The following is a 22,031-nucleotide window of genomic DNA, read 5'->3' as shown; positions in this document are numbered from 1 at the left end:
AAGGTAGAGTCGCCCTTTTTGGGCGCCCTTTCGGAACCGGGAGAGTTCACCGGCTTTTCCTCCGGCGCGGCGGCCTTTCCTGTCTTAGGCGCCCATCCCCCGCTGGCCGCCCTCCCGGTCGTGACCGGCCACGCGGCTCGGTCGGCTTCTTCTTGGGCTGCCCTTGAGATGGGAGACGTTAACAACATGGTCGCCCTTGAATCGGGCGACAGTAAGAAGTCGGCGAAATTAAAACGCCCTTCTTCCTGCGCGGTTCCTTCCCGGAGTTTCGCACCGGACGCCATTTTGGACGCGCAACACGCCTCTCCCCTGCTACTGGGAGCGCAGATGGAGGGCGCCTCTAGGGCCGCGGCACAGGCTGCAGAAATGCACAGACTGGGGGGTTTCTCCCCTGAGTTCATTTTGCTGCTGCATCAAGCCTTTCTTATGCAGAACCCTGCCCCTGCCCACCTCTCTGATCGGGGTGATGAGGCCTCTATGCTTAAGCGCCCTCGGGTGGATCTTCCACCCTCGGGGGACTCGGTCTCCTCTGATGTGGATGACGGCAGCGTGTCTGAGTTCTCCCAGAGATCCTTAGCGGAATCGATGGAAGAGACTGATCCTCGCTCGGACGGAGCGGATGACCCCTCTGCAGCGCGGCTTTTTCGCTCAGAGTATTTGTCTAACCTGCTTGTGCAGGCCATGAGCATTTTGAAGATTGCTTCTCCGGAGGAAGGCTCTCTCTCAGCCTCTACTGGTTCTGCCATTATGCTGGGAACGAAGCGCCCGCCTAGAACCTTCCATGTTCATGAAGCCATGCAGACCTTAATTTCAGCGCAATGGGATGCCCCTGAGGCGAGCCTGAAAGTAGCCAGGGCTATGTCCCGTCTGTACCCCTTTCCTGAGGGGGAACAGGAAGCCTTTGTCTGGCCCACGGTAGATTCCTTAATCACTGCCGTGACTAAGAAAATGGCGCTGCCAGTGGAAGGTGGCACTGCCCTGAAGGACGCCCAAGACAGGAGAATGGAGGTGGCCTTAAAGTCGTCCTTTGAGGCGGCCGCTCTGAGTTTGCAAGCCTCGGTTTGCGGCTCCTACGTGGCTAGGGCGTGCCTGACTGTTTTGCAGCGGGCTTCCCCCTCGGACCCTTCCTGGAGGGCGGAATGGCCGACCCTGGAGTCGGGGTTGGCCTGCTTGGCAGACTTGCTATATGATGTTTTGAGAGCCTCGGCCAAGGGCATGGCTCAGACAGTCTCTGCGCGGCGGTGGCTCTGGCTTAAGCACTGGTCTGCTGACCATGCCTCTAAATCTCGCCTAGCCAAGTTGCCTTTTAAAGGCAAGCTGCTCTTTGGGGATGAGCTGGACAAGATCGTGACGGAGCTCGGCACGTCCAAGGGCAAGAGGTTGCCGGAGGTCAGGACTCGGGCCGGTAGTGCCCGTCCTGGTTCCTCTAAGGGCAGATTCCAGGAAGCCCGTTGGTATCGCCCGGGCAAATCGGCCTCCTCTGCCTCCGCTTCCTTCAAACAGAACTTCTCCCCCAAGCAGCATTCCTTTTGTAGGGACCGCCGTCCCGGAGGTTCGTCCTCCGGCCCGCCCCCAGGCCCAGTGCAGATAGGAGGAAGGTTGCCCTCGTTTCTGGGTGAGTGGACCAGGGTAACTTCAGACGCTTGGGTTCTGGAAGTCATCAGAGACGGCTACAAGCTCCTTGCAAATCTCAGGTCAAAGCAGCTGCCGTGCAGCAGACTTTGAGCAACCTGATCCGCCTGGGCGCGGTGGTCCTGGTGCCAGTAGATCAGCTTGGCAAGGGGCGCTACTCCATTTACTTTGTGGTGCCAAAGAAAGAAGGATCTGCTCGGCCTATTCTCGACCTCAAGGGAGTCAATCAGGCCTTGAAAGTTCGGCACTTCCGGATGGAGACCCTCCGCTTCGTAATAGCTGCGGTGAAAAAGGGAGAATTCCTGGCCTCCCTGGACATCAAGGAAGCTTACCTACATATTCCCATCTGGCCGCCTCATCAGCGCTTTCTGCGCTTTGCAGTGCTGGGCCGACACTTCCAGTTCAGAGCCCTCCCGTTCGGGTTGGCTACGGCTCCGCGGACCTTCTCCAAAGTAATGGTGGTCATCGCGGCCTTCCTCCGCAAGGAGGGAGTGCAAGTCCATCCCTATCTGGACGACTGGCTGATCCGAGCCCCTTCCTATGCGGAGTGCGGGAGAGCTACAGACAGGGTCATTGCTCTTCTGGGCTCCCTGGGATGGATCATCAACTGGGAGAAAAGCCAGCTGCGCCCGACTCAGTCCCTGGAGTATCTGGGAGTTCGATTCGACACCCAAGTGGGCAGAGTGTTCCTTCCGGACAACCGGAGCGTCAAGCTTCAGACCCAGGTGGGCCAGTTCCTAGCCTCCTCTACTCTTCGGGCTTGGGACTATGTGCAGCTGTTGGGCTCCATGACGGCCACGATGGAGGTAGTGCCCTGGGCCAGGGCTCATATGAGACCACTAAAGCACTCTCTTCTGCAGCGGTGGACTCCAGTCTCGGAGGATTACGCCGTACGCCTTCCTTTGGATCCAGTGGTGTGAAAGGCGCTGAGCTGGTGGCTGAGGCCAGGCAAGCTGTCCGCAGGAATGCCTCTTACGACCCCAGAGTGGGTTGTCGTCACGACGGACGCCTGCTTGACGGGCTGGGGAGCCCACTGCCTGGGACGGACAGCGCAGGGGCTCTGGTCTCCTGCAGAGACGAAATGGTCCATCAACCTCCTGGAGCTACGAGCCATTCGGTTGGCGCTTCTAGAGTTTCTCCCGGTACTGGTGCTGAGGCCTGTACGGGTCCTGTCGGACAATGCCACGGCGGTGGCCTATGTCAATCGCCAGGGAGGTACCAGGAGCGCCCCTCTAGCCAAGGAGGCCATGAAGCTATGCCTGTGGGCGGAAGCGAATCTGGAACAGCTGTCGGCGGCCCACATTGTGGGAGTCATGAATGTCAAGGCAGACTTTCTCAGTCGCCATACCTTGGATCCCGGAGAGTGGCAACTGTCTGCTCGGGCGTTCTTGGACATCACGAAACGCTGGGGCCAGCCGAGCCTGGATCTGATGGCGTCCTCGGCCAATTGCCAAGTGCCGCGTTTTTTCAGCAGAGAATGGGACCCTTGATCCCTGGGAGTCGATGCTCTTCTCCAGCAGTGGCCGGCACAGGAGCTTCTCTACGTGTTCCCGCCCTGGCCCATGATGGGCAGGGTGCTAGGCCGGGTGGCAAAACATCCGGGCCGGGTGATCCTGGTGGGTCTGGATTGGCCCAGACGTCCCTGGTATGCGGACTTGGTCAGACTCTCGGTGGACGGCCCTCTGCGGCTGCCAGCGGAGCGGGGCCTCTTACATCAGGGTCCTGTGGTGATGGAGGATCCCTCCCCCTTTGGTCTTACGGCCTGGCTATTGAGCGGAAGCGGCTGAGGAAAAAGGGCTTCTCAGACAAGGTCATCGCCACTATGCTGAGAGCAAGGAAGCGCTCTACTTCCACCACTTATGCCAGAGTTTGGCGAACCTTTGGTCGTGGTGCGAGGCAGGCTCTATTTCGCCCTTCACTGCTCCAATATCTTCAGTGTTGGCGTTCCTGCAAGAGGGGCTGGAGAAAGGCCTGTCGCTCAGTTCGCTGAAAGTCCAGGTGGCGGCTCTAGCCTGCTTCAGGGGTCGTCTGAAGGGGGCTGCCCTGGCTTCACAGCCGGATGTGGTACGCTTTCTCAAAGGAGTTAATCACCTGCGCCCCCCTCTGCACTCGATAGTGCCTACGTGGAATCTCAATCTGGTACTACGTACCTTGCAAAGGCCGCCCTTCGAGCCCTTGCCAAGGGCATCGCTGAAGGACCTGACGTTGAAAGCAGTCTTCCTGGTGGCTATCACATCAGCCAGAAGAGTTTCTGAGCTCCAGGCGCTGTCGTGTAGCGAACCATTCCTGCGATTCACTGAGGCAGGAGTATCGATTCGCCCAGTGCCTTCCTTCCTGCCCAAGATTGTTTCTCGATTCCACGTGAATTAGTAGCTTTACCTACCCTCCTTTCGTAGGGAGGATTACCCAGAGGAGTACCCTGCGCTCAAATACCTGGATGTTAGACTGGACATCATCAGATACTAGGAAGTGACCAATGATTTCCGGAAGTCGGATCATGTGTTCGTGCTGTTCGCAGGCCCTCGTAAGGGTCTGCAGGCATCTAAGCCTACAGTGGCACGTTGGGTCAAGGAGACGATCGCGTCAGCTTATGTGGCGGCGGGGAAGATTCCGCCTATTCAGCTGAAGGCACACTCTACTAGAGCACAAGCAGTCTCGATGGTGGAGTCCAGATCCGTCTCCTTGGAAGAGATTTGCAGAGCGGCTACTTGGTCATCGGCTCATACCTTCTCACGACATTACCGCTTGGATGTGGCCGCTCGGGCCGAGGCCCAGTTTGGGGCTTCGGTGTTGCGTTCAGGGATTTCCATGTCCCGCCCTGGGTGAGTACTGCTTCGGTACATCCCACCAGTCTATGGATTGATCGGCTTGATGATAGGGAAGGTAAAATTATGTATCATACCTGATCATTTTCTTTCCCTTAATCATAGCCGATCAATCCATAGCCCCTCCCAGATATCTGTATTGTTTGTGTTCTGGTTATATTTCAGGTTCAGGTTCAGTCTTCATTTCCTGTTCACGAGGAATTCGTGTTCAAGTTCTTCCAATTGAAGTCTCTTCGAGTTGAGACGAGTTTATGTTACAGTGAACTGCTGCTTCCTCTCCCGCCGTTTCGGCGGTGGCTGGATTGATAACCAAATTATGCCGGCGCTCCCTCCCGCTTCGTGTGGCTGTAGGGTAGCTTTGTATCCCTCCCGCTTTGGCGGTGTTAGGGTAAGCCAGCTCCTCCCGCGGTTGCGGTAGCAGGATAAGCCAGTTCCCCCTGCGTTGGCGGGTGTGGTTTCCCGCCCACCGCCCTGGCGGTGGTGCGCTGGAATATTTCCCCTCCCCCGTTTCGGCGGTGGTGAGCTGGGCAGAGTGTCCCTTGGTGGGTGTAATTCTCTAAGTGCCGAGTCCTGCGGATGGAGCTTTGATATCGACATACTGAGGAGTTTTCGGCAGCACATGACAACATATAGGGAGGCAAAAGATTGCTCTCTATCTCCACCTGCTGGTAGATGGGCACAACCCACCAGTCTATGGATTGATCGGCTATGATTAAGGGAAAGAAAATTATCAGATATGATACATAATTTTACCTTAAGGTTTATTAATTTTGCTATACCACTTAATTTATACAAGAACACAGCGGTTCACAGTAAAAAGGTAGAAAGGAACTCCATTAATGGAATAGGAAAAAACATTCAACCAAAAACAACAGGTACCCAAGAAAAGGAGTCTGCTAGTCCCCCTGAAATGACACCCCAAACGCAATAGCAAAATAATGCAGCTTCAATAACCACTTAAATCTGGTCAAGGAACCTTCTGCTTCTAGGCCCTTTAGGAGGGCATTCCAGAGTACTCAGAGGTACCTGGATCTATTACATCTTGCTAAGTACAGGATATCTCTTGGTATAAGAGTTCACAGTATGAGGTTACAGTACAATAGCTTTCTCTTGTCCGTCTGTGTACTGTATCTCCTTAAGGGAAATTCTGGGTTAACCCCTTGTTAGGGGCTCTTTTAGGTTTTCCCTATGGGGATGAAAAAGCACCTGGATACTGAAGCATCAGTGTTATATGGACAATGTTTTATCATTTAAAAACAGTTCTCTGATTGGATGTACTGGTCACATGAATTCCGTCTAGGCCAATCAGGTTTGGGTATTTACATGGACAGTGTATGAGGTATGACATAAGTACATAAGTAATGCCATACTGGGAAAAGACCAAGGGTCCATCGAGCCCAGCATCTTGTCCACGACAGCGGCCAATCCAGGCCAAGGGCACCTGGCAAGCTTCCCAAACGTACAAACATTCTATACATGTTATTCCTGGGATTTTGGATTTTTCCAAGTCCGTTTAATAGCGGTTTATGGACTTGTCCTTTAGGAAACTGTCCAACCCCTTTTTAAACTCTGCTAAGCTAACCGCCTTCACCACATTTTCCGGCAATGAATTCCAGAGTTTAATTACACGTTGGGTGAAGAAAACTTTTCTCCGATTTGTTTTAAATTTACTACACTGTAGTTTAATCGCATGCCCCCTAGTCCTAGTATTTTTGGAAAGCGTGAACAGACGCTTCACATCCACCTGTTCCACTCCACTCATTATTTTATATACCTCTATCATGTCTCCCCTCAGCCGTCTCTTCTCCAAGCTGAATAGCCCTAGCCTCCTTAGTCTTTCTTCATAGGGAAGTCGTCCCATCCCCGCTATCATTTTAGTCGCCCTTCGCTGCACCTTTTCCAATTCTACTATATCTTTCTTGAGATGCGGCGACCAGAATTGAACACAATACTCAAGGTGCGGTCGCACCATGGAGCGATACAACGGCATTATAACATCCTCACACCTGTTTTCCATACCTTTCCTAATAATACCCAACATTCTATTCGCTTTCCTAGCTGCAGCAGCACACTGAGCAGAAGGTTTCAGTGTGTTATTGATGACGACACCCAGATCCCTTTCTTGGTCCGTAACTCCTAACGTGGAACCTTGCATGACGTAGCTATAATTCGGGTTCTTTTTTGCCACATGCATCACCTTGCACTTGCTCACATTAAACGTCATCTGCCATTTAGCCGCCCAGTCTCGTAAGGTCCTCTTGTAATTTTTCACAATCCTGTCGCGAGGTGACTGAGGTGATGATGTTGCACAGGTGAGGGTGAACTCTAATCTGGGCTGCTATACATACAGTGTTGCACCCAAGGTCTTTTAGGGCCTCAACATAGCTTATGGAAAGTCCTGGGCCCCTATGTCCTTGGTAAAGCACACAAAAGATCAAGATCCAGTGTGCAGGAATACATGGCAGTGTGGTTCATAGCTGGCAAATGTAGGCCTCAGCTATAAAAAGATATGGACAGGTGTTACTCCTACAGAGCTCTGCTAACAGCTTGACTACATCTTCCAGCAACAAATTCTGTAGCTTAATTATGCACGGAGTGAGCTATGAGAAATTCTGACCAGGCACTTCGTTCCTCCCCTTTCTCAGGAAGGTGGCCCATGAGAGTTAGTTTGCTAGGGTCAGGTCCCATCCAGTTGTGGATGGTGATTACCTGACATTTCATTGATGGCAATGCCAGGAGGCCTTTACTGTTAGGTTGTACAACATTTCTCATGCGTTCCTCTCTGTGATCCATAAAGTTGGCTGCAGTGTTAATAGCATTCAGCTGCAGGTTTGGAGTTCTGTTTCTCTATCAGAAATGTGTCAGTCATAGCACTATTGGTTCAAGGAATTTAGGATAGAAGTTACTGTGACTATTCATCAGAATGGCATGATAGGGAGAGTTTTCTTATGATTCTAGGTATGACAGGGCATTTCTATATGTCCTTTTCAGAGATTGACACTAAATGGTTCTCAGATATGCTTTCTTGGGTCTCTGAGAGCTTCAGGCTCCTTTCTTGATCTAACAAGTTGGCAACTGTCCCACGCAGGAAAGGATTCTTGGATTTTCCTTTGTCAGATAACTGGATCTTCCTGCAGATTTGGCAGACTTGTAAGTTTCTGCTAAATAACTGGCTATGCAGGGAAAGTCAGATCAGGAGAGTTGCTTGGGCACAATCAGTTTTTCAGGTGCACAGTAGGATAGCTGATAGATTTCAGGTAATCAGTGATTACCCTTCCCCTCTCTGTGAAGTATAAGGAAGTTTCTTCATCTCTAAAAGAGAAATTCTTTGTCTTTGGAGGAAAAGGCTCATGGCCTCAATGGTGTTCCCCCCCCCCCCCCCCCAAAAGATCTTCCATTTCCATAATCACCTTGAGCATAGTCCTTCCAACAGATTCTAGGCTCCATAGGCATCTTGAAGATGGGCACACATACATCTCTCGTATTTTGCTCTCCTTTTGAATGATCTCTGTGTGTCGAACCATGCCTCTTTCTCATCTCTGTGGAGGGTCCTGAAACGGATGAGTGAGTGGCTCTCCACAGATGTCTCCTGAATGGAATGGATCAGGCGACTTCCTAGTTAGTCTCCTCAGATACGAGCCTTGTAGCAGGGCCGTGCTGATGCAGTAAGTGAGGTAAGCGCCGCAGGGGGGCGCTTGCCTTCGAGGGGCGCCACTGCCCTGCCGTCCGTCCGTCTGCTCACTTGCAAAATCTTTCACCTGAACTTGTGATTCTCCTATTTCCGCTGCCCTCCCCTTTTCATGCAAAGGAGCAGTATTAATTGAGGCAGGCACGCTCTTCAAGTTACATGAGAATACAACCAGATTGCTATTTATGCTTCAGTTTGGGGCTAGCTCCTCAGTCAGGGTGAGTTTCAGAGCTTGAAACAGCATTCAAATTAAAGAGAACCTGAAATTTTAAAAGTGCTAAAAATAAGTTTTAAAAGTATTTGCCTTAAATCTAATTGCAGAATTCAGGTGCTGGGAGTCTGTACTTGGTTGTCATATGCTCAGATTTGTTTAAATCATATGCAAATTAGTCCGGTGTTTTTCACTAAACATTCCCATGAGTGTCTGTATGTTAATCTGCATTCAAATAGAGCTCTCTGATTGGATGATCAGCTTCTGTTAAGAAATCTGCCCGGGAAGTGAACAGAGTGAGAGCTGTCCTTTGCCAAGAGAGACATCTAGCTGTGACTTCCTGTGTTTGTTGACTGAAGTTATAAAAGAGTGCCTGATTGTGGTAAATGAGAAAATATAAGTGAAAAGAGATTGGTGGCGATTGAAGTTTCTCTAGTGAGAAAAGGATCTGAATATTTCAGGATTACTTGAAGTTTATGAAGAATAGAAAAGGGTGAATTTCAGTTTAAGAGTGTTTAAATCCTATAAGCTATATAAATGCTAGGTAGATTTAAGTGACTGTAAGCAAGGAAACCTTAATATTTGATCTGAAATAAATATTTGATCTGAGATAGTTGATCAGAGATAAATGTTTGATCTGAATTATATCCTTTGGTGCAAAGGAGATTAGAATGCAATAGAGTATTTCTTTCTGTTTACCAGTACAGTCAAATAATTCCATTCCACTTAAATAATTTTTTGTTATATATATGAGGGAGTAGTATCTGGATTTATTGTAAATCAAATTGATTCCATTCACAGGAATTCATATTCACCTTCATGCATTCATCCGATATTATCTTTTAAGGATGACGTTTTATTTTATGTTCACTCTGTCTCTTGTGAGCTGAGCACAGTTAGTTTCCTCGGCTGGCACGACTACATATTAGAGGTATTTTGATACTGTGTGAAGTTTTACCACAGACGGGTGACATATATAAAACATTCTCCTTGGATAGGATGTGATATGTGAAAATACATTTTGCTTTAATGAAATTGCTAAACTTTAGAGTCAGAGACTTATCAATGAGGGATACATACAGTGCTATTTTTTCCTGAGGTCCGGCTTATTTGCCTGCTCCCTTCTGTTCCTGCTCTGCTGGATGGGGGGGGGGGGGGGGGGGCGCCGCCGCCGCCGCCAACCGATAGTCTGCAGGGGGGCACCAGAGACCCTAGGCACGGCCCTGCCTTGTAGGTTGAGGAGGAGTTCTTGTCCCAGACAGCTCAGCTGACAAGGGAGCAGTAGGCCCCTTTGGGGAAATCAGTGAATACCAGCATGAGGTTATGAAATGATCTGTAACCAGATTTATTTCTGAATGGTAGAAGTGACTGCAAATAGAGATTTGAAAAAATGAGTACCAGTTGTGTTAAAAAAAAAAAAAAACCTGGGATGAGACTCATAACTAAATTTGCAGTTAATGATTTTGTTTATTTTAAACAGTTTTTCTGTTTTGTTTTGTTTTTTTGCTGTATTAAGATGCAAAACAGTAATGTGTTGGGCTATTGTAAATATAGAAAAGAAAAGAAGCTTTTACCTTGTCCTCCCCCCCCCCCTCTTTCCTGGGGAGGGGGCATCTTGCAGAGAGCAGGGAGACACAGAGGACAAGCTGAGAGCCAGCAACAATGCTAGCACCTTTTGCTAGAATGCTTAAAGTGTTTAGAATACTCCAGCACTGCTATAAAACAAAGAACTCAGGTGTCCATAAATGCTAGATGTGTGTTTATAAGGTTTCAGCAGTTTGTAACGGTGAGAGAAGGGCAGACTTGTTACCAACTTTCCGATTGGCTGTCTAAGAGCCCAGTACAAGGCTCCTGATTTGCTGGCTAAGGTACCCAAAGCAAGCTAGGAACTAGGGGAGGGACAGTGTGTGAGATAGCAAATAGGAGCCAGGATCTGCTAAGAGGCACGAATTTGGACCAATGAGGTGGCAGGAGGCAGTCTGATCCTTAGATTGGCGCGAATTTTGAGCCAATCCAGGGGGCAGGAGGAGTGGAACAAAGAAAAAAAGTTTTACAGTACAGCAGAGGCTGCCTGGGAACAACAGGAGGCACAGCAAGGCAATCGAGGCTACAGACAAAGAAAGGTGGCTGAAAGCATGGCCTGAGAGAAGAAATCGGACTCAGACAGAGGGGGGCATGCTCAGGCAGGCTGGAGGAGGATAAGATCCAATCAAGGCAAGAAGAGGCAGCTGCAGGCTGACAGAGGACCCACTGATGAGCTCCAGATGAAGAGAGAGCTGGTGAGTCCTGAAGAAATACGGGCACTCAGGCAGAGAGAGCAGCAGAGGGGAAAGAGAAGGGGGTCTGGAGTGTGTTGGGAGCAGTGCAGAGCGGAAGAGAGGGAGAGCAGCTTGGTGAGGTCCCTGAATCCCAGAAGTCCCCCCAGGGCATCTCTCTGTGTGAGTGTTTGCCTGTCCAGAGAGGAGAAAGCCGGCTGTGAGACTGTCCTGTAAAGAAGAGGCTTATGAGAAGCAGCCCCACAAGAAGAGACAGCCCCCCCCTTGCACTGAGTGCCCAGACAAGAAAAGGAACTGTGCTTTTTGTGTGCCTGCCTCAGAAGGGATCTAGCCCAGAAGCTTGCTGGTTTGAGCATCCACAAAGAGAGAGAGAAGAGGCATCCCCCTGCACTGAGTGGCCAGACTAAAATTCTCCCGAGGTACACAAATGTTGCCCCCAACATTTCTCCCAATACTTCATCAGATAACATTACATGCACAGTTCTAGGTTAGGCACATCACAGTAACACTTCTCACATTACTATGCCTGTCTCAATACAGGTAGTAATTGTCTGACAGATACCTGGAAGGATTCCCTTTATTTGATCGGGAGGACCTCCTGGGGGGATACAGGTATTCAGGAGGGCCAACACCAGCATCCTCTCCTATTACTTCAGGTTCTACTTCCCCCTTTACATCAGGCTCAATTTCTAAATCTGGCACTTCTCTGTTTGGGACTACATCTTCTCCTGCAACGTAAGTACCAGGCTCTCCCAACAACACATACAGTACACTGTCATTGTCGTCATCATCATCAGTATCTTCAATATCAGATATCTCAAGTAACCCCAAGGTGGACCCTAAATCACACATGGCATCGGGTAACACCTTCACATGGTTTCTGTGCACTACTTTGACAGGACCACCTTCCTCAGGGACAACTCTGAGGCTACTTCCCCCAGGTTCGTTCACCTGGTCTATCACATATATTCTGTCATCCCACAGGTCCTGAATCTTGTGGCAGCCGGGAAACCTCTGGACTCGCAGCAACACCCTGTCTCCTTTCTTCAGTAGGGCCCCCTTTGCTCTCCGGTCGTAGCACCTCTTTCGAGTCTGCCCCTTCTTCTCGGCCACCTGTCTGGCAATTTCCCATGACAAGGCCATCTTGTCGTGATGTTGCTTGACCCAGCCGTCCAAGTTTGTTGCGGTGCCATCCTCTTCTCTAGCAAACACATCTGAGAACATTCTTGGATCTCTCCCAAACATGAGGTAGAATGGGGTATAACCTGTCGATTGGTGGATCTGACTATTGTAGGCAAGCATCAGTTCAGGTAGGTAGTCACCCCAATGTCTCTTTTTAGAGGGTGGCAGCGTTCTCAACATCTCATGTAGGGTTCGATTAAAGCGCTCACACTGCCCATTACCTTGAGGGTGATAGGGCGTAGTTCGGCTCTTTCTTATCCCATACAACTGGCAAAGGTTCTTGATCACCTCCGACTCGAAAGCCCGGCCCTGGTCTGAGTGTAGTCGTTTTGGGGCACCATAGTGGACTATCCAGTGTTCGACTAGGGCTCTGGCGGCAGTCAATGCAGTCTGGTCTCTAGTAGGGACTGCTACAGTATACCAGGTGAACATGTCAGTTATAATCAGCACAGTTTCAACCCCGCTATCTTCTGGTTCTAGAACTGTGAAATCTAGTGCAAGGACTTCTAATGGGTATGAAGTCTTGAAACAATTTAGAGGGATTTTCTCTCTGGGTGCCACATCTCTTGCCAAGAGACAGCGTTTACAGTCTCGTCCCCACTTTCGGACATCATCATGAATCTGCAACCAATAGTATTTTCTTTGGATGGCTCTTGTCACTCCCTCCTCAGCTCTGTGTCCCATTTCATCATGGTAGGTGGACAAGATTTCTGCTTTTAAACACTCTGGGACTACTAACTGATCAATTTGCTCTTGGTCTCTGGGGTTTTTAATCACTCTGTATAAGAGACCATCTTTCAACTTCAGTCTCCCTCGCATTTTCCACAGCTTTTTGCTGTCTTCGGACCAAGTCTCAAAATCGTCTGTCCTGGCACTCAAAAAAGCTTCGATTATGGGGTTTAAGGTGTGATCTGTTCTCTGTAGCTCTCTCACAGTGAGGTCAGACAGGTAAAACACTTCCGACTCTGGTTCTCTCACAGGAGGGCTATTGGCTCCAGCACGGATGTTTTGGCTTTGGGCCTGGAACCGCTGCTGAATCTCGTTGGCCTCCACTAACCAGGACTCAGCACCACCATCTTCCCCAGCTTCTGATTCGTGTAATCTGGACAGTATGTCAGCATTGGTATTCTGTCTTCCAGGCTTGTATTGCACCTCAAAGTTGAAGTCAGCCAACTGGGCTAGCCAACGTTGAATTACTGCTGACACCTTCGCTGTATCTAAGTATCTCAAGGGATTATGGTCTGTCTTCACAATGAACTTTTTGTATACCAGGTAGTCGCGAAACTTCTCGGTGATCGCCCATTTCAGAGCAAGGCGCTCCAATTTAAAAGGACTGTAGTTTTTGTCATTTCTCTCGCTTTTGTGTAGGCCCCGGCTGGCATAGGTGACTACTCGTTCCACACCATCTTGTTCTTGGCTAAGTACTGCCCCTAATCCAATCCGGCTGGCGTCAGTAGTCAGTATGAATGGCCTACTGAAATCGGGATATACCAGGACTGGTGGTGACATCAACTTCTCTCAGCAACAGCACACAGCTGCTGTACGGCTTCAGACAACCCATCTTGTTCTCCGACTGCAGCTTTTACGCTGGCCTCACTCCTCCTCGACAGGAGCCTAGGGTTACGATTCCCTTCTACTGGAATATTCTCTTCTTCCTCTGACCACTCAATTAACAATGAGAGGAGGTCTTCGTAGGATAGTGTTTCAATATGGGCTTTCTGCCTCTTGATTTCTCTCCTTAAGGCCACATCATTCAGCCCGACAATGAGAACCTCCTTGAGTGCCTTCCCTATGTTCGGTATGACAGTGGCTTCCCTTTTCAGGATTTTGGCAGCTTGCTCCTGCAGACAACACCCAAACGCGCGTATAGTCTCCCCAGGCAGCTGTCTTCGTGTATAGAACTCTGACAGCCTTAAAGGGAGAGGGACTTCGTCTCCAAACTCTTCACCAAGTTTCTTGAATAGGGCCTCTACATCTCCTCTGTCTTGGGGGCTATACAGCTTCATTACATTATAGGCGGGCCCCTTCAGATGATCAAGAACTACTTCCCACTGATATTCAGGGGGAACACTCAAGACCTTCAGGGCAGATCTGGTCTTCTCGGTCCATTCTTCCACTGAGAGGTCGCCAGCCCTCTGCGGATGGCCACTGAAATCCGGTATCCGTTTCTCTCTTGGTATGTAGAGGGCGGGGACTTGAGCTGGAGGAGGCGCTGGAGGAGGTGCTGGTGGCGGCTGGCTAAACTTTTCTATAATCGTCCTTGCCAAGCGACAGGATTCCTGCTGAGCCTCTCTTTCTCGTTCCCAGGCTGCCTTTTCTTCCTGGAACAACTGCTTCAGGGCTTCAAGCTCCTCTTTCCAGTCGGCACTCATCTCTGCTCCTTCTTGGGCGTGCTGCATATAACCAGAGGCCTCACCGACTGCCCCACAACAGAGAGCTAACCAGACCTGCTAAAGCAAAGCTTGCACAGAACACTTTCAGTAAGATTCTTGTCAGGGTATACCAGACAAGGATCTTATACAAAACACAACTTTCACCAAATACTAAAACAGAATTCTAACACAAGTAGGATCCTTACTAAAGATGGTGGACTAGGTAAGGAAATCCTATGTCCGTGACGCCATTCTTGTAAACCCCCTAGTCGTGGAGCAGGTACATAAGTACATAAGTAGTGCCATACTGGGAAAGACCAAAGGTCCATCTAGCCCAGCATCCTGTCACCGACAGTGGCCAATCCAGGTCAAGGGCACCTGGCATGCTCCCCAAACGTAAAAACATTCCAGACAAGTTATACCTAAAAATGAGGAATTTTTCCAGTCCATTTAATAGTGGTCTATGGACTTGTCCTTTAGGAATCTATCTAACCCCTTTTTAAACTCCGTCAAGCTAACCGCCCGTACCACGTTCTCCGGCAATGAATTCCAGAGTCTAATTACACGTTGGGTGAAGAAAAATTTTCTCCGATTCGTTTTAAATTTACCACACTGTAGCTTCAACTCATGCCCTCTAGTCCTAGTATTTTTGGATAGCGTGAACAGTCGCTTCACATCCACCCGATCCATTCCACTCATTATTTTATACACTTCTATCATATCTCCCCTCAGCCGTCTCTTCTCCAAGCTGAAAAGCCCTAGCCTTCTCAGCCTCTCTTCATAGGTGAATTTGAATAATGGAAGAAATAAATACATGACTGTCACAGTTTTAAATAGGGTTCCCAAATAAACTCCACACAACCAAGGGATTTAGCAAGAAAAAAATATTAAAGGTTTTATTAAAGGGTAAAAGGGATAGAGGGTAAAGTAAATAGAAACACTTGTTGGTTATGTTTCTTAAATGTTGATATCAATCTTTACAGGTTGATGGTATTAAATAAAATTAGTGCAAGATGTTAAATGCTTTGAGATAAGTTACAAAGGAAATAAAGGCAATAACAATTTTAAAACTACAATTTCAATAACCAAGACCCCAACCCCACTCCTGCTGTAACACAAAATATCCCAAACATGTACACAGCTCTAATTAGTGTACTCAGATCTGATATATATATTTTTCAGTTTGTGTGCACACAAAAAAGTTACCGGTATGTCAAAATCTTCGCTAGCATCGCAGCTCCCTTGCGTTGGGTACCTTGGTCTTCTCTACATCCACGTCTTCTCGGTTGGAGAGGTCAGCCCACGAGCTCAGGAAGTCCAGGACACCTACTGCTCTGACTAAAAAAAACTCAAAAAAGGAAAACCCTGACTTTCTGTGCTCGGTGTATGTGCTAACCTCAATCAGTAGTTTCTTTGGCAAGGAACTTGTGGACTAACTAGATTCAAATAAAACAGATAAGCGGGGAAATTCCTATCTAAACCACCCAAAACATGACCCCTTTTTGTTTTGTTCTACAACCACCCCAAATCTCACTGATGGACGGCTACACTAACTCCCCTAGAGGCAGGCACTCACAGGACTCAAGGCATAGGCATGGCAGCTGTTCCCCAAGGCAGGCTTTTGTCTGGATCCCCGGAGGCAGGCATAAACAAAAAAAAACACAGTGTTCACTTTTAGTCTGGCCACTCTGTGCAGGGGGATGCCTCTTCTCTCTCTCTCTTTGTGGATGCTCAAACCAGCAAGCTTCTGGGCTAGATCCCTTCTGAGACAGGCACTCAAAAAGCACAGTTCCTTTTCTTGTCTGGGCACTCAGTGCAAGGGGGGGGGGGGCTGTCTCTTCTTGTGGGGCTGCTTCTCGTAAGCCTCTTCTTTACAGGACAGTCTCACAGCCGGCTTTCTCCTCTCTGGACAGGCAAACACTCACACAGAGGGATGCCCTGGGGGGACTTCTGGGATTCAGGGACCTCACCAAGCTGCTCTCCCTCTCTTCCGCTCTGCACTGCTCCCAACACACTCCAGACCCCCTTCTCTTTCCCCTCTGCTGCTCTCTCTGCCTGAGTGCCCGTATTTCTTCAGGACTCACCAGCTCTCTCTTCATCTGGAGCTCATCAGTGGGTCCTCTGTCAGCCTGCAGCTGCCTCTTCTTGCCTTGATTGGATCTTATCCTCCTCCAGCTTGCCTGAGCATGCCCCCCTCTGTCTGAGTCTGATTTCTTCTCTCAGGCCATGCTTTCAGCCACCTTTCTTTGTCTGTAGCCTCGATTGCCTTGCTGTGCCTCCTGTTGTTCCCAGGCAGCCTCTGCTGTACTGTAAAACTTTTTTTCTTTGTGCCACTCCTCCTGCCCCCTGGATTGGCTCAAAATTCGCGCCAATCTAAGGATCAGACTGCTTCCTGCCACCTCATTGGTCCAAATTCGTGCCTCTTAGCAGATCCTGGCTCCTATTTGCTATCTCACACACTGTCCCTCCCCTAGTTCCCAGCTTGCTTTGGGTACCTTAGCCAGCAAATCAGGAGCCTTGTACTGGGCTCTTAGACAGCCAATCGGAAAGTTGGTAACAAGTCTGCCCTTCTCTCACCGTTACAAACTGCTGAAACCTTATAAACACACATCTAGCATTTATGGACACCTGAGTTCTTTGTTTTATAGCAGTGCTGGAACATTCTAAACACTTTAAGCATTCTAACAAAAGGTGCTAGCATTGTTGCTGGCTCTCAGCTTGTCCTCTGTGTCTCCCTGCTCTCTGCAAGATGCCCCCTCCCCAGTAAAGAGTGGGGGGAGGACAAGGTAAAAGCTTCTTTTCTTCTCTATATTTACACTATTTATTTTTTTAATGGAAATTTAAGCTAAAGATATTTTTTATGCAAAATTGATGTGATGGAGTGTCATAGAATTACCTGTTTAAAAAATCGCAGCAGGGTTTCAATAAAATGTTTGTTTTAAGAAATTCGATCTGTTTTGCTATTGTGGATGTGCTATTTGAATATTGAATGTGTTGGTTGTGGGGAGTGTCAGCAGTGGGGAAGTTAAAAGGTGACATTTTATGGTGGTTCTTGATCTGGGGTTACCGGGTTATGGTGCTTTAAGTGCAGATATAATTTTGAAATACTGGTTTGTTTAAAAATACATGTTTCTCTTGCAGAAAGGTTCTCAAGGTGATTGGGGTGAAAAAGCCAACAACGTACTGAAGTTCACCAAAGGAAAGTCCTTCCGACACGAGAAAACGAAAAAGAAGCGAGGCAGTTACTGCGGCGGTGCCATTTCCACCTCCGTCAACTCCATCAAGTTTGAGAGTGACTGAATTTGGGAACTTCAGAGGCACTTTTAATCCCCTCTCAACCGTTAGACATTGCATAAGCAGATATGGATTCACTTGGGTCTATTTGTCTCACGGCTGTAAATTGTGCTTTCTACGTGCTCTGCTTGTCACTACATAGTACATCAGTAGTTTCAGCTGTGCACAAATGGAAGTTCAACATCTGAATAATCTGTGAACGTGTACAGTGCTACTAGGTAGTCATGTATGCACACAAGGTCTACAGCTTATCATCCTGTCCCATTGGTGGGTAGTGAGGAATGTTTGAAAACTAGCCTGATGTATAAATATTTATGGAACTTTAATTGTATATTGAATCCGGTTGGTCTGTTGTTGTGTGACTGAGTACAGAAATGTTCATTCTTCATGATCGCTTTTGGCAGCAATATTTGCCTGAATCCCACCAGTACATTTTTTTTTTCTCATATAGTTTTAGATCAGGGTCTTTAAAGCCAGTAATCACTGATGTATCTGAAGACTCTTTGGAGGGAATTGTGACCTTTAGAGGCACTGTGATTTGCAGCACTAATATCCCTTAGTAGTTCAGTGGTGGTCTTGCTCTGGGAAGCGGTCTTTTGCTTTTGTTAGTTTAATGGTACCAACATTTCACCTTCATTTCCTGCAAGAGTGGCGAAGAGACTGGGACTTTCTTAGTGCAAAACTGTTACTTCTTTATTAATAGGGAATACCTCTGGATTTGATAAGTGCAAAAAAAATGAATTTTAAGGGGTTTTATTTTTCTTGTGCATTAAGGGGACAAGATCTACTGGAGTATTTTGCCCTTTGTGAGAGAGGCAGATTTATGTAAGTCCTTCACTTGATTTGTACAATGTGATTTCAAATGGAATTGGTAGGAGTAAATGAATTCAGTGGAGTGGGGCAAGTTGCAGTCTGGTTAGGCAGAAGAAACACTTAAACCTCATAACTGATCTGTTTACTGCTTTATGTTTGAGAACATGATTTATTTAGTCGTTGTCTTTTTTTATTTTTAATTCCTGCATTAGTCCCCTCTATCATGACAGAATACATTGCTTGAACCCACAGATAGTAAGAGCACTAAGGAAATTTTATTGGGACCCTACACGGTCTATGCTCCGTTCGGACATCACCAGCGACCCCTGAAGAAGGCTTTTTTTGGCCGAAACACGGACCGTGTAGGATCCCAATAAAATTTCCTTGGTGCTCTTACTATCTGTGGTTTCAGTCTGGTCTTTCTGGATTTCTTCCGTTTGATTTATTGTTTTTGTGTTTTTTTGCGGGAGTTTTTGGACTCTCTTTTGTTGTTCTAGAACACATTGCTTGACATAGCCAAGTCCATGAGTGGTGCTTGAGCACCCAGAGTGTTGAGCAGACTCATTTTATATAGGGATGGGTAACTTGTGCTGAAGTTAGCACCCCAATCATTTGTTCACAGTTGATCCCTATGGGTGAGGCCTCTGAGTGGATATGTATATGCTCTTATATATGACCAGTTCCTCAGGTCATTTAACAGATTTGCAAACTGTGATGGGTTATGCTTTGTACAGAATAATTTCTGTCACTGGTGGGCAGCCTGACCTAGTGCCTTCAGCTTGTGAAGGAAACGAGCTTAGGAATGAGAGAGCCTTGCTTTGAGTGCCTTACTTCTATGAAAGGGAGAAGTTTTTCAATTTCACTAGCAGTACAGTATCGTAGAGGATGATTAATTTTCAGGAGTAACTTTGAGGTTACTGAACTGTCACAATTTGAAGTACACTGTACTTAATTCCAATCTAATTTTATATTATGCTGTCATGGGACTGTTGAAGAGGAGAGATGGGTTCACCAGCAGGTATCTTTCTAGAGCTGTACAGTCTAATGTGGGAGATAGGGGGCAGCACACAGGCTGCAGCAGTGACCTGCTTATACTCTAGCTGTAGGTCTGTTTCCACTGAACTTATGTTTTCCCTTACTGAGGGCCCCGTTTACTAAGCCGCGCTAGAGGCGCATTAATGCTTTTAGCGCTTGCTAACCATTAGCATGCGCTGTGTAGTTGCCTACACAGGGCGCGCTAATTTTGTGCACGCACTAAAAACGCTAGCGCACCTTAGTAAACAGGGCCCTAAGGGAGATGCTTTCTCAGCTCCCAGGGAGTCTGCTCTTTATACCCAGTTCAGTCTCTTGTCTGTACATTTTTCTGTTTAATGCAAAAATGAAAGGCTTCTAGTTTTCTAACCATAATTATTTTCCAAGCTATCCACCAAGCAGTCTTTTACAAAAATAAAGAATTTTAGAAAAATCAAAGTTCTAAAGTTGTGCTTATTGGAGTTTTAATGTGAAAGGAAATCTTAGTTTTTCTCCTGACTAGTTAGCTGATCCTTGATATTTGGATACTGTTTAAGTGCTATTGTAAGTGTTGCTGTTGATCAGCAGCTGGCATTCTCTCACTCCTCAGGGCTTTGCATACTGCTCTCACATAATCATTATTTCTTTTTCTCAATCTTGTTTCTAAAATTTCTGGTTTTATGGTATGTAGTTTTTGGTATTACCTTAGTGTGTGACCCTGAAGGAGTTAAGGAAACTTTCCTTAGCGTCCCTCCAGACCGGACCAGGATTGGACTGATGGATTGTGCTCGCCTTCTAGCAGGTGGAGACTGAGAAAAAAACTGTGACTCTAGAGAGCCAATAAGAGTCCTGGTCATGTGACCTTAGCCTCAGTATTTTCTCAGTCTCCAGCAGGCAGGAGGTGAGCCCATTAGTCTCTCTCTATCTCTTTCTCTTTTAGAGGTTAATAATGACAACAATTATGCTACTTCTTCTGTGCCTAGGAATTCTCTGTTAGACGCTGGTCAGATAGGGATTTCTTTTCCTTCCTTTCTTTCTTTTACAGCCTCTGGGGTGTTACACTCAGGTGTCCCGAGTCCCTTAGTGTGTGACCCTGAAGGAGTTAAGGAAACTTTTGTGATTCTGGATTACTACAATTCTCTCTACACTGGTCTGACTATAAAGGGTCTGCACCAGTTCCAATTGATTCAGAATGATGCAGCAAGATTGATAGAAGGTTGTAAGTGACACTAGAATATCACAGCATTTCTGCAAAAACTTCACTGGTTAACACTTAGCCGAGATTGGGTGACAAGAGCCAGTAGTGGGAGGTGGGGATAGTGCTGGGCAGACTTATACGGTCTGTGCCAGAGCCAGTGGTGGGAGGCGCGGGGCTGGTGGTTGGGGGGTGGGGATAGTGCTGGGCAGCCTTATACGGTCTGTGCCCTGAAAAAGACAGGTACAAATCAAGGTAAGGTATACACAAAATGTGGCACATATGAGTTATCTTGTTGGGCAGACTGGATGGACCGTGCAGGTCTTTTTCTGCCGTCATCTACTATGTAAAGCTCTGAAATAGCCAGAGAAATAAAAAGCTTTCAGAGTTTGCCAACTGTAAATTTATTGCCAACTTCATTGAATGTAATTTGAATTATAGTCTACTTTTTCAAAGATCCTATCAGAAAATACCATAGAAACATAATAAAAACATGATATATACATTTTACACTGCTTAATGGCTGTGTATCATAAAAATACAGAGAATCAAATATGATCATAACTAATAAAGTACTACAGAATAAAGACATGTCTAAAAGGTGAGATACATTACTAAAGTTCATGGACATCTGAGATAAAAATGGTTTCCCCTTGGATGTGGTCTTTTGGGTTTACATTTTGTGTCTTTATTTTATTTTTTTCTTTTTACTGTTTTCTTTTAGCATTATCTATTTCCTTTGTTATTTATGGAATGCAAATTTCTAAATCTTAAAAAAAAAAAAAAAAAAAGATAAAGACAAAACGAGTTTTAATCAAATATGTATGTATATATATAATTTTGTCACCTTCAGTGGGGGAGGGGTGCACTCACGCTGCTATCCTGGTCTGGAGGTAGTGGCTGCTACTTTAGGGCCAAGTATACCAAGGGCTATCTAGAGACTAGAGGGAATTCTGCCTGTGCTCTGCTATTCCCTTCAATCAATCCTTACCCCCCCCCCCTCCCCCGGTTCCAACCAGCTTTTACCCTTTAATGAAATCTACATGAAAATAAACCAGTAAGTTCCAGAATTAAGCTCTATATTGTACAACAGCATTAGGTTTTCAAACAAAGAACAAGAAAATAAAATCACTTCCCTGGGGTTAATGCTAAATTTCATAGGCTCCAGTCATTATAAAGAATTAAAGATCACTTTACAACAAGTTAAGAAACATTTCATTGCAACTTGCAAACATTACAAAGCATCACCCACTTCCAAAGGTGCTGGGCAATTGTAACTTGCAGTGTTCTAGGCAGCTTCAAAATCCTGTGCCAGATTTTCAGCCTTGCCTACAAGTGCTGTCTCAACTAAGGAGGCTTACAATACTAAGGAGGAATTATTTCTCCCTTCCTTCTTTCACCATTAAACTGCAGTATTCCTGGGAGTAACCACCTTCTGCATTCACCAACCCTCTCTTTAGTAATAGTGAATCAACAGAGCTCCCACACTCAGTAGCTTAATTAACTGCAGCATTCTAAAAAAGGCACCAGTC

At 47.1% G+C, this 22,031-nt stretch overlaps 1 protein-coding gene across 5 annotated transcripts in view; it reads left to right on the top strand.

Moving 5' to 3' along the window:
* NOLC1 (nucleolar and coiled-body phosphoprotein 1) overlaps positions 1-20,036 on the top strand; it is a 102,200-nt gene extending 82,164 nt beyond the window's left edge. For all 5 annotated transcript variants that reach the window (XM_030203381.1, XM_030203380.1, XM_030203378.1 and 2 more), the window contains one exon: positions 17,328-20,036. In XM_030203381.1, coding sequence (XP_030059241.1) covers positions 17,328-17,486 — 159 coding nt within the window. In that variant the 3' untranslated portion in view covers positions 17,487-20,036. The remainder of the gene's footprint in view (positions 1-17,327) is intronic.
* Positions 20,037-22,031: the final 1,995 nt, after the last annotated feature.

Source organism: Microcaecilia unicolor, chromosome 5 (genome assembly GCF_901765095.1).
Source record: "Microcaecilia unicolor chromosome 5, aMicUni1.1, whole genome shotgun sequence".
NCBI classification, from domain to species: Eukaryota; Metazoa; Chordata; class Amphibia; order Gymnophiona; family Siphonopidae; genus Microcaecilia; species Microcaecilia unicolor.
This window is presented reverse-complemented; position numbering and strand designations above follow the sequence as displayed.